General features: G+C 32.7%; 1 protein-coding gene across 1 annotated transcript; it reads left to right on the forward strand.

Moving 5' to 3' along the window:
* Positions 1–6,513: 6,513 nt before the first annotated feature.
* On the forward strand, positions 6,514–9,126 carry LOC148193290 (L-galactose dehydrogenase-like). Its single transcript, XM_088098111.1, has 5 exons — positions 6,514–6,717; positions 6,795–7,023; positions 7,124–7,423; positions 8,058–8,186; positions 8,719–9,126. The coding sequence occupies exons 1-5, from the start codon at positions 6,557–6,559 to the stop codon at positions 8,848–8,850; spliced, it is 951 nt and encodes a 316-aa protein (XP_087954237.1). The 5' UTR covers positions 6,514–6,556; the 3' UTR covers positions 8,851–9,126.
* The last annotated feature ends 4,115 nt before the right edge of the window (positions 9,127–13,241 follow it).

Genomic DNA, 13,241 nt, shown 5'->3' on the forward strand with positions numbered 1-13,241 from the left:
ACTTAGTGTTGTGTTTTGAGATTTGATGAAGAAAAAGTTGTGATTTAGGTTAGAAATAAATTTAGGTATGTTGAAAAACTAACATATACAAAATTTAAGTCTTGTTGTATTTTAAGAAACTTAAAATATAAGTTAAGGTCGGTTGGAAAACTCAAGGTACAAAATTAAGTTTGTTTGTATTCTAATAGACTTGAACTATAAATTTAAGTTTGATATGAGCTTAACAAATTATTTACAAAAATGTCATTGAACATTTATTAAGTTTAGTATTTTTGGAACTGACTTAAATTGAGAGACTTAAAAAATTACTTTTTTACTAGTGTTTATTTCATGCTTTGCACATTTGATTGACACTCCTTGAGTTAATTCATAAACAGGTGTGTATTTTAGTGCTTTATATATTGCGCCTTAATAATTAGTTAGAAGTGTTAGGCTCAATTGCCCTTTCATTTTGGAGCCTTTTGTTAAAAGCATCACTATTTTTTTTTATATGAGCTTGTCATTTTGGTAGGCCAATTAGTGAACAATGAGGACTCTTAGGATTGCTACAAGGCAGCGTAGAGTGATTTGGTAGTTTAATAACAAACCCCAATGTTGAATTTGTTTTTAAGTAATATGACATTAGTAGGAAGATAGTTTCTTGCAATATTCTTCAACTCATCATTCAGGACATTATCAATCTTGACAAGGTTCACAAGACTCTATACTTTCTCATTTGATGCATAAGATGGGCTCAAGCTTCCCAATTCACAGGCCATTTGGACTAGTATAACTAAAATTAGCCATAACTGATGCAGGAGGAAAACAAATAAAAACTCATGCTAGTAATTATTATAACAAAGTTTTAATTACTTTTACTTTTCGAAATAACCAAAGTACTTGTTTTAATTACTTATGCTTTTCAAAATAACCAAACTACATCAGTTTAAGAGAAAAATTACTTTGAGTGAAGCAAATCAAAGCTAGTTGAAGTCAATGATAAAGGAAATCTTACAATAATTTGCAGAACTCCGTAAAGCCAAAATAACCATGGGAATTAAAACAAAGTGAATCCTCATGGCCATTGTGAATAACAAGCTAGATGTGTCTACTTTGATATGAGAGCCTTTTGTTTTATTCCTTAGCTTTTTATATTTGAAACAATATAATTACAACCACTAATGGAAGAGTTGAAAGAGTTATGGGACATTAGTATCAAAATTTTTGTTTCATATGGAAATGAAATGTTTGATATTCATGCACATATTGTGGACTATTAGTGATTTACTAGGTCTTAGAACCTTATCTAGATGGAACACACATTGGGTTGGCATGTCATAGATGTAATTAAAACATAACTCTTAAAAAACTTATTAAAGATGGTAAATTTTGTTTCATGAGTCATTGTCGTTAGTTGAATGGAAGACATAAATTTAAATTGACTCTAATGAGATTTGATGGAAGTATAGAAAATAGAAATTCACCTTTGTCAGTCTCAGATTATGGTGTGTTACAACAAGTTCAAAATCTCAATGTTGATTTTGGGAAAGAACCATTACTTGAAGAATGAGCCAAAAGACATCAAGGAGTTAATAATGCTAAGTTATACACTCAACAATGGCAAAAAATGTATATCTTTTAACTTTCTTATTGGATAGACAACTTATTACACCACAATTTGGATGTTATGTATATTGAAAAAAAAAATGTATGTGATAATGTGGTGTCTACATTGTTGAGTGGTAGTGTAAATTGTTGGAAATGCAAATGTGAGTGATGTTTTAAGGTTTTGGATAGAGAGTGATGTCAGTTTCTTATACAGTTGGGTTCAAATGTCATTGGTATTTGTGTCTCCTCGATTAACCTCCTCCTTGATAAGTTTTACAAACCCCATATAAGTTTTCGTTGTTTTAGGAATTACCAAAAACTTCACTTAATTTGTTAGCAACCTTGGCTCTTACGAGAAAATGGCAAATTGCAAATAATGCATTTAGCATAGTTAACCGTAAAAAATGTCAAATATAACCCATTAAATTTACTAGTTTTTATAATAACTCCATGATTAAAATTTTATGGCTTGAAAATCATATTCCTTAAAATTATTTTTCTAATTTAAGATTGTTTTTCTATTATCATAATTCAACTATTTTTGTGAAAACATATTTTTGTCGTGTATTATTAAATAATTTGTATAATTAATTAATATATATATATATATATATATATATATATATATATATATATATATATATATTATTTTATATGATATTTGTTTTCACTCATATTTTTTGTGTGTTAAATTATATGTTGAAAGATGAATGACTACTTTCTTTTATTTTTCTTTTAAGAAAATTAAAACATGTGTATGAGAATAGTTGAATATTGTTCGAAGAATTTTGAATTTTGAATTTTGAATTTTGAATTTTGAATGTTGAATGAGAACTTCTGTCTAATGGATTAAAATCTAGTCATTAAAGAAAATATTGTATATTTTGGAGTGATAACTCTATAGAAGTGGTAATCCTATAAAATTTTTGTATAAACTTTCCCATGGAAGTAAAAAGTTCCAATAAATTTTCGATAATAAAATAGATATTAAACGAGTCATAAATCCTTAGATATAAAAAAGTAAAATTCATAATTTAGTTTTAACTTTGTAATAAATTTAAGTTAAAATAAATAGTTTATTTAAAGAGTTATACTAGTAACATTCTTCATGTCATAATTTATCACAATTCTTTTAAAATTTGAAAAAGAATTTTGATTTCATGAGAAAATATTCAAAATTTTCCAAAATAATGGAGACAACCCTTAAATAAAAATTTTAATGTAAATATTTACCAATTCTCAACCACCATCATACCTTATCAACAAATACATTTACCAATTCACTAAGCCTGTATAAAAGATTACCACTTTTTAATAATTTTTATAAAACGGTATTTGGACAAAACTTATAATTGTCCAATTAGTTTTCAATAAATTTACAACGGCTATCAAGAAGTCAAAGTCAAGCACTTCATACTTCTTTCCTAAAAGGGTATTAAATTTATTTCATATTTTTCTAGAAAAGATAAATTTGTTGTGAGAGTGCAAAGAAATTTTATATATTTTGTAGAAGGTGCATATGAGAATTCCACGGCGCAAAAAGAAAGAGTTGAAAGGTAGTTTAGTTTGATCCTTAAAACTATTGGGTGTTGTTCTCTCCACCACTACACTTTGCTCTCTCCACCACCCCATTCCTGTTTTATCCCTTTCTTTATTTTTCCATTCCTATTTTACTCATAATAAAATTTTAGGGTTAATATCTTTCAACCTCTAACCACTCTAATCATTTTTAACCTCTACCTACTCTAATCCTCCACGCGGTGGGAACTCTTCTTCCTTCTATTTTTGTTTCATGTTCTTCTTCTTCTTTTTCACACTTCTTCTTCTCATTCTAATTGTGGTCTGAGAGTATAATGGACTTTCATTAGTTAGTGTGCGAGATTGTAAGTGGCGGTGGAAGCAATTGATCAACGTGCAAGATTGGTGTAGTAGGGTGCAATGGTGTGGGAAGATTCGTGAGGTGCGTAATAAACCCTAAAAAGTAATCGTATAATCTTTAAACGGATATGACCATCCGTCAACGAATGTGACCATCCGTCAACGGATGTGACCATCCGTCAATGGATGTCAACATCCGTTTAAGGGAAAACGGATGTCGATATCCGTTTTGCCTTAAACGGATGTTGACATTCGTTGACGGATGGTCACATCCGTTTAAAGATTATATGTTTATTTTCCAATTATTTTTATTATATGTTTATTTTCCAATTATTTTTATTAGTTTATTTTTTATATTAATTTTAAAGATATTTTAATAATGTAATTTATATGTTTTGATGTATTAGTTTTTAGAAGACAGATGTGGTGGAGTTTGGGGGGTGGAAATCTAAAAGAAAGAGAAGGAGAGTTGGTGGTGGGGTCGAGTGAAAAGTGAGTGGATAGAAAAATAGGATTTGAATTCAAAGTAAATAAATATGATTAAAAATAAAATAAAGGTTATTTTTTTAATTAAAAAAAGTTATTTTTGTAATTAAATTTTTTTTAGAAAAAATTGGAGAGGTGGAGGGAGAAGTGGTGGTGGTGAGGAAGTAACACCAAAACTATTAGATACTTTCTCCATAGATGTACTTCTTCCTACGCCACTCCATATTTCTTTTTATTTTATTATGTTTTCATATTTTTAAAAATTCTGTGATTTTGAAATTATTAAAGAAAATTTATTCCACAAATTTTAAAATCTATTAAAAAAATTTCCAAATTTTTTATAAATTTTAAAATATGTTAAAGTTTTTAAAAAATCTTTTAACATATTTTAAAATTCTTGAACAATTTTTTCTTCCATAAATTTTAAAATTTGTTAAAAGATTTTTTTGTTAACAAATCGTTAAAAGAAATTTCAAAAACTTGTGCATATTTTGAAATAAGAAAGTGGGTTAAATATGTTTTTCGTCCCTTAAGTATCACACGATTTTGGTTTTAGTCCCTACTCGAAACTTTGATGGTTTTTAATCCTCGTAGTTTTGAAACTATTAGTATTACTCCTTAAAAATGGACGGCGTTAAGTTTTAGTAGACGTGGCAAACGACGATGCCCAGCTGTGCTCTGCACTCTCTGCCACGTTGCTGGCCAATAAGAATTTGACACTCACGTGGCCATTCTCGTTCTTCCTCCCTCACCTGACGACGGCAAAGATCTAGGTTTTCACGGCGTCATTCTCGTTCTCGCTCTGCACTCTCTGTGATGTTGATGCTTCTCGCGCGGTGGTGGGACGAACTCGACGGAGGTCGAGCCATGATAGCGGTGCGACGCGCCACCACACAATTTCAGCTTTGGAGCTATCACGGCCAGCGCGGATCGAAGAAAGGGGGGTTGCGATGAAGATGACGATTCGGATTGACGGTGAAGACGCGAGGGACGCGACAATTCACGGCGGTGCGGTGTGGCTGAGGAAGTGGAGACAAGGTCGCGATTGTGTTGCAGTGGTGCGATTTATATGAACAGAGATGGCGTGAACAGAGATGGCGTGAAATCAACAAATAAACCTTTTACAACCTCGAATTCCGACTAGTAAAAATACAACCTCTGAAAAGAATAGGAAAATTTTGCTGTGATAAAAGACATCATCTGCCTTACTAACAGTTGATCATTCTCAAGAAACAATACAACAGAAAAGAAAAAGGCGAAGCAACAATTTCAACAACCGAAGTTATTAAACAGAGGTAGGCATACCTCTGCAGCCTCCACCAGGCGACCATCGTCCTTATACAAAATGCCGCAATGTGTGAGAGCACGAGCATTTTGAGGATCCAGCTTGATAGCCTCAAAAAAACTCTCAAACGCAAGCCTTCCCTTATTTTGCATCTGAAGGCATATCCCTTTCCCAATGAGCGCCTCCACATTTGCACCATCGCTCTCTAAGACACGCTCGTAGATAGCAAGAGCGTCAGCAAATTTGTTCCTCGAACGCAAGACGTTCGCATAAGAAACACTGTCGTTCCCTTCACTACCAGCAGAACCACTACACTCCAAAAACCCATTGTTACCATTTCCCGCTAATTCTCGTTCACTCCCGCTCCCATCGCTATTCTCCGCCCCTGCCATCTGCAGAAACAAAACAAGTAACGGAATTCGAAATTGCAGCGACTGCGTCAACAAATTGCACAATCACCATTGTGAGTCTATAGAAAAATAGTCAGAATTCATCAACACAAAATCGATCGCAACTGAAGGTGAAAGGACGAACCCTAAACATGGAGGATGGATTCAGATCTACATGGTGTTGTAGAAGCTGACAATAATAGAATAAATCGAGAGTGATGAGTTGATGGGAACTAATCCAGATCGTCTACGGTGGGAAAGATGGGAACTTTTTTCATAAGGATTAGTTTAGATTTGGCGTCCAGTTTTATGGTTTTAGTTATTTAGATTTCGAGGAGAGTGGTGAGTTGATGCCTATCAAGAGGTTGTCGTGGACGGCGACGCTAGCGCATTCCTGGCCACGGTGCTGCTGGAGGACGAGGGGGCAGAGACAAGAAGCTTCTGGTTGGCCGCAGATGACGAAGTTAGATTCAACCTGAAAAACGAAACCATCAACGTGGCACGACAGCTGACATATGACGTGGCTTCGCCGTTTGCCACGTCTACTAAAACTTAACGCCGTCCATTTTTAAGGAGTAATACTAATAGTTTCAAAACTACGAGGATTAAAAACCATCAAAGTTTCGAGTAGGGACTAAAACCAAAATCGTGTGATACTTAAGGGACGAAAAACATATTTAACCCTAAGAAAGTTATTTTTAAAATGGAGTGAAGGAGAAATGTGGAAAAGCGTAGGAGAAACAACGCATAGAAAATATAATAATTATAGGAAATCCACTATTTATTTAATAGGAAATAATCCAGTCCAGTCAGAAAAACAGTGGCTGGGTGGGTCCACTTTGCAAGTTGCTTTCAAATTCATAAATGGTAATCATCCATTGCTGTGTGATGGAAGAAAGAAAGAAGAGTGTGTGTTTGAGAGAGTGAGAGAATGGAGTTACGTGAGCTTGGTAGAACCGGACTGAAAGTGAGCAGCATCGGTTTCGGAGCTTCTCCACTGGGCAATGTCTTCGGCACAGTTTCCGAGGAGCAGGCCAACGCTTCCGTTCGCCTGGCCTTTCAATCCGGCATCAATTTCTTCGACACTTCTCCGTACGCCGCCACCCACGCTCTAATTACATTGCATGCATACATACATACATATATTGATTTTCTCTGAAAATTTTAAGGTATTACGGAGGGACATTGTCGGAGAAAGTGCTGGGGAAGGCACTCAAGGCTCTTGAAGCTCCTCGGAGCTCCTACGTTGTGGCGACGAAGTGCGGACGGTACGTGGACGGTTTTGATTTCAGCGCGGAGAGAGTCACGAGGAGCGTGGAAGAGAGCTTGGAGAGGTTGCAGCTTGACTACGTTGACATTCTCCAGTGCCACGACATCGAGTTCGGTTCCCTAGACCAGGTTAATTACCTCTGCCTCTGTCGTTTCTCGTTCAGCTTCTTGCGTTTCATGGAAGCGAAGGATTGATTGTTTCGTTGTTGTTGTTGTTGTTGTTTGGTAGATCGTGAACGAGACGATTCCGGCGCTGGTGAAATTGAAGGAGGCGGGGAAGACGCGTTTGATCGGCATAACGGGGCTTCCTCTGGGGATTTTCAGTTACGTGCTTGATAGGGTTCCGCCTGGGACGCTTGATGTGGTGCTTTCGTATTGCCATTACTCTGTGAATGACTCCAGCTTGGGGGATTTGATACCCTATTTGAAGGCCAAAGGGGTTGGCATCATCAATGCTTCTCCTCTCTCCATGGGCCTTCTCACTCATGCTGGCCCACCTCCATGGCATCCGGCTTCGCCCCAACTCAAGGTCTGCACTTTCATTCTGCGTGTTTTCTCACTCTCAAATACTCATTCAACCCTAATTCAATTCACATCACACACTACTCCTTTTGTTTCAATTTAATTCTCCTTTTCAAGGTTCGAAAGACTATGTTAATGTTTTTTCTTTTCAATTATACCCCTAGTTTTCACTCTCACTGATGTTAAATTAGCTTAAATAGACGCATTTGGTGAAAATGAAATAATAATACTATTTTCAGTTACGGAAGAACCTCAAATGAGAGAGGAAAGGAAATAAATGAGTCAGTGATCATGACCCAATGTTCTCTTAAACCAAAGTCATTGTTGAGTTTGATTACGAAACTGCATAATATTTGTTCCCATCCCATTATTTGCCTAAAGTTCGGTTTTGTGATTGAATCTCTTGAGATAGAAAGTGACCCAGTTCGGCTGAAAAGAAGTAAAGCATTACAAATTTAGAGATGAAAAAAACAACATAAAAAGAAGATGAAGTAGTCATCTGTTGGAAGAAAAATCTTTACTTGCGTCATTCTTTTGCAATATCTTTATGAACGGATCCAACTATAGGCTACTACTGCTCTGCATTCTTTTAGTATGGTCTTTCTTTTGCCATATTTGTATTTGAATTTGGAACTTTGCAGTCTGCATGCGAAGCTGCTGCCGCTCATTGTAAAGAAAAGGGAAAAAACATTTCAAAGTTAGCGTTGCAGTACAGCTTGTTGAATAAGGAAATCTCATCAGTGCTTGTAGGCATGAAATCCGTTGAACAGGTTCGGTTTCAGTCTTCCTGAATTGCCATGTTTAATTGTATATATCTTTACTGTCAACATCTATTGAGTTTTGTGTATAATGCATGAAAGCTGATTGCTCTAGAGCTTTTGTATGGTTTGGTCTATAAATTACTTACCTTTCTCCTTGTTGTGTTCAGTGAAACATCTGAGAATCTTCCTCTGTAAAATAACTACGGTTTGTTCATCTGTCCTTTTCACATCCACCAACTAAATAATAAATAAAAAACCGATATTGAGCATAAAGGTATATGCTAATGCAATGTCTTATTATCTGATACTGTAAGTTAATGGTCAGTATTGCATGAGTAAAGTACATACTAAGGAAATTTCCTGGCTCTAATTGATTGCGGTACCGCAAACTGTCGCGGTTTGTTATTTGATAATACATCTTTTGGCGTATAATACATCTTTTATCTTGGTGTATTGATGGAATTCAAAGAATGTCTTAGAAGAGTTGATGTCTTGCTAAGCTATCCAAGCATGTTCTAACTGGGACAATATAACAAAATAGGTGGAGGAAAATGTTGCTGCTGCACGAGAACTAGCAAATAGTGGCATTGATGAAGAGGCTCTATCAGAAGTTGAAGCTATTCTGAAGCCTGCTAAAAATCAGTCATGGCCCAGTGGAATCCAGCAGAGCTGATGTTTATTCTACTGCCTGGTATTGCTTATGGAGATATCCACTCCTGCTGTTTACTTTACTGCTATAATCCTATTCAATAATAGAAATTGCTTTGACAGCTAATAAGATCCACTGTCTAGATAACTTTTGTTTTATAGTCTAGAGCGCGTCCAATAATACATTTCACACTACGTCGTTATTTAATGCCCTTCATCCTTGGTTGGAAAGTTAGAGTCGCTGATTGAACTGGTTTGCAAAACTACAATGAAAAGAAAGGCAGTATTTTGTTCTCTTGTATATTTTTTTAATTTATAGATAGTGTTTACAATGCAGAAAGTTTTTTGAAGCAATTTTGCATTGTCGTATCATTGCAAGCCAATACATATTATTGACACATCATCTAGAATATGATGATGCAACAACACATCAAGCCAAAGAAACTAACGACAGCTTCAACAGACTGTTGATAATGTTATTAAGTGTTTAATTTATTCAATTATCTAGTGATAGTTTAGGATAATCTTAAGATTTTAGACACAATTCACAAAAAATAATAATGAGGCTAAAGGACTTCTAAGTATACATTTCCTATTTCTCCCCTTTTTAATGTATTCGAAAGGATACACTTAGACTTTTATATTAAACTTGTTCAAAAATGGGTTTGGCCAAATCTAATAGTTTAAAACCAACTTAAATTCAAATCTGCTCATTCATTGTAAATATTGTTGGTAAAATCTGTGAAAATATCAAGTATAACAGATTTTGAAGTAATTTTTTGAGAATGATAATCAAAAGATTTACAATGTGATAAAGGAAGGGAAATTCTTTAAAAGTGGTATTATGAAGAAGTGTAGATAGATAAGGGGGCGTCCTTTAACTCAATAAAGAAAGTCCAGCTAAGGTTCAGTTTTGGAAAAGTTAAGGTTCAGTTTCGGTTAAATTTCAAGAAGAATAGTGATTTTAAGATGTTGATATAGCAATGCATGACAGGTGTTTCAATCTCATGTGCTAGCCGTTATTTACAATTATCTACAAACAAACAGAGAAAAATGTCTAATTGCTTTTCAGCTTTTTAACATTACAAACTTCATATATATCAGTGCTTTTGGAGTTTACTTGTTAAAATAGTCTTTGCACATGGTCAGCCAATTGTTGGTGGCAAGGCAATAATTCTACTAAAACTAAATATTTTAATTAATCTTGCTACTGCTATTAAAAATTATATATATATATATATATATATATATATATATATATATATATATATATATATATTATTCATCCGAATTTCAACAGCTGTTTAACACTTTCCTTCCATTCTTAATATTTCATTATTTGGTCTGGTTATACCTGAGGAGTGACGTTGGCTCTTGTACAGTTACCAACTTTTGCTTCAAAATATTCATCGCTGAAATATTAATGAAATATTGAACAGCAGAAACTGATTTTTTTTCTTTATTCCCACAAAAGAAAGATTGATATGAATTTGGGAAAATTTTCACGTAACTTCTCTATTTCTTTTTATTGATTGTGGTTTTTGAACTTAAAATGTAATATATTTTTTATTATTTTCCGTTTTAAAGCATAATAAATTAAGATACTTAGGTGCATAGGTAACATGATAAAAAAAATGACATTGAAGATTGCATATTTGATCATAATATACAAAGGGATAAAAATATTTATTTACATGATAGAAAAGTAACCTTAAAAATGATATAAAATATTAATTTGTTTTTTTAAACCTTTCAAAACAATATATTAAATATTTTTATCGTAAAATTATATAAAATATTAATTTGTTTTTTTAAACCATTCAAAAACAATATATTAAATATTTTTATGTAAAATGATGTGTTTCGAATTATTAATAAAAATGAGTTTTATTAGTAATTTAAAAGACATAATTTTACTATGAAAATATTTAATATTTTTTTTTTAAAGGTTTAAAAAAATAAATTAATATTTTATATCATTTTTTAAGGTTACTTTTCTAATATTTATAATTATGTAAATATATATTTTTATCCTTTGTATATTATGATCAAATCATCAAAATGGAACATTACTCCTCCAACCGTAGAAATTTCCCACCTCATAAGATATATGTGTACATGGATTGTCCTTAACATAAGTTGGATTGCTATCCTTGAGATTGATGTCGGGTAATTATCAATATATCCATGTTTGTTACCATATCAACCAGACCAATGTATCAAATCAATAAAGCACAACAACATAATATAAAATGGACGTGAAAGTGTTTTAGTCTTTTACTTGTAAAAGTGTCAAATCCTCAACCAATTGTTTGGAAGAGTTTCAAGTACGAAACACTCATTATTATTACACTCTTTATAAATATTATGGATCTCACAATATGCAACAAATATATTTCATGGTAATTTTTCATTTACGATGTACATAAGATTCCTTATATACCTCTTAGTTTATCGTATCATACTAGTGTTGCAAAGGGGTAATAAGCTAACATTTTGCATCACAACCTTAATTCACTCATGTGAGACCCAAATTTATTTAACTTTCACACATGGGACACCAACTTTAACTTCTAATGGTCTTACTAAAAATATTCAACATTTTATTAAAAAAAAAAAACTCATTTCATACCTCACTATTAACATGTTAATTAAATAAATTTCATTTTTTTTTACTGCATCATAAAAATTCCTGGCAACATGATCACGATAGCTTGTTCATAAGGATGTATCTTGTGATCCTCTAGGAAATCATTTTCCATGCATTTTCAGTGTCAGCTGATATGATCTTGGGCTGTCAATATAATTTTATTTTATTTTTATAATTTTTATCTTTTTAATTAAATATATTGAATAATGATTCATATAATGGGAAATAAATTCAACATTAGTAGATATTAAATATTAGTTATTGAGAATTAATGTGAAATATAAAGGGCCTTGTCTAATTCATCTATAAAAGGATATATTTGTAATACAAATAAAATATATTAGTGTTTTCAAAACGGGTCACCAGATCCGACTTGGTTCGGTCCACAACGGGTGATTCACTTGTGAGTCAATCCAACCCGGCTTATTTATTAGTGAACCAGAAAAATTTGAACTCAGCTCGACCTACCACGGGTTTGTGGATTAAACTGGTGGGTTCATTGGCTTACTTAATTACAATTTTTTTAAAATAAAAAAAATTATAAAATTTTTGTAATTCAAATCTAAATAAATATCACTCCCAAAATGATGATAAACTCAAGACAATTCAAAATAATAAAAAAGAGTACAATACAATCCACATATAATGAGCTGGATTGTATTTTTTAGTTTCATAAGATAATAAATTAATAAAATAAAATTAGCTGGGTTGGTGAGTCAACCCGGTTCACCACGGGTTCAACCCGAATGAGTCGGGTTGAAAATTGACCCGCATAAAAAAATACATTTTTTCTAACCCAACCCGACTCAAACCCGTGGTGAGTCGGGTTAGCCCGCAGATTGTAACCCATTTTAAAAGCTCTAATATATATAATGAAAATGAGATTTGTCTTTGTGCAAACCTTTTTTTTTTGGTTTCGAGTTATAAGAACCCTAATTTTGATCTTGTCATAGGGATCTATGTGGATCGACCCTATGACTTATCTCTCATTTTTTTCATCTTTCTTGAGTGTACCGTCAATATCCTTCTCCAAACTAAATATCAAAACGGTCCTCTCGTCCCTTGATTTCTCATAAGTTGGTATGAAAGTTTCTACTCTAGTTATTTAGTGACTTTTTTTAATATATATACTTTCAATTTTTATTTGTATTTCTAGACTTATGGCAAGTATTGGTACTAAAATTGTCCTTCAACTCAATACCTATCACAAATTATTTGTTGATGAGTTTATTTCACAAATGAAGAGGAAATTGAAAGAGATTTTTTAGAAGATAAAAAGGAAAGAAAAGAAAGCATGCAGATAAATAGAAAATATTTGATGAATGTCGAAAAAGACATGCTTAAATTGTGATAAAAGAGAGAGATGGAGGAAAAAGAAAAACACATAAAAGAATATTAGGGAAGAGAAAGAAATCAAAGAGAAGGAGTTGAGAGAGAAAAAAAATAAAGAAAAGGAATTGAGAGAAAAAGAAATTCAAGAAAAAAAATAAAAGAAAAGAGAAAAACAAAAAAGAACTCACAAGCAAAAACGAAGAAAAATACAATGATAAAGATGGTGTCTTTTTATGTAGATATTATTGTATCTCCATTAATCAATTTGAGGAAGATAGAATGATATTATTATTGCAACAACCTCTTATTTGATCTCAAATAGTGTGTGAATGGATTCAAGTTTTGAATTGGAAAACTATTAAAAGGATAATCTTTGATCCTGGTTTTATATTTTCCTTGGAAGAAGTGTACTCATGACATGCAAAATGAATGTA

The sequence above is a fragment of the Vigna umbellata genome, chromosome 9, assembly GCF_029865625.1.
Source record: "Vigna umbellata cultivar VRB3 chromosome 9, Vumbellata_1.0, whole genome shotgun sequence".
In the NCBI taxonomy this organism is placed as follows: Eukaryota; Viridiplantae; Streptophyta; class Magnoliopsida; order Fabales; family Fabaceae; genus Vigna; species Vigna umbellata.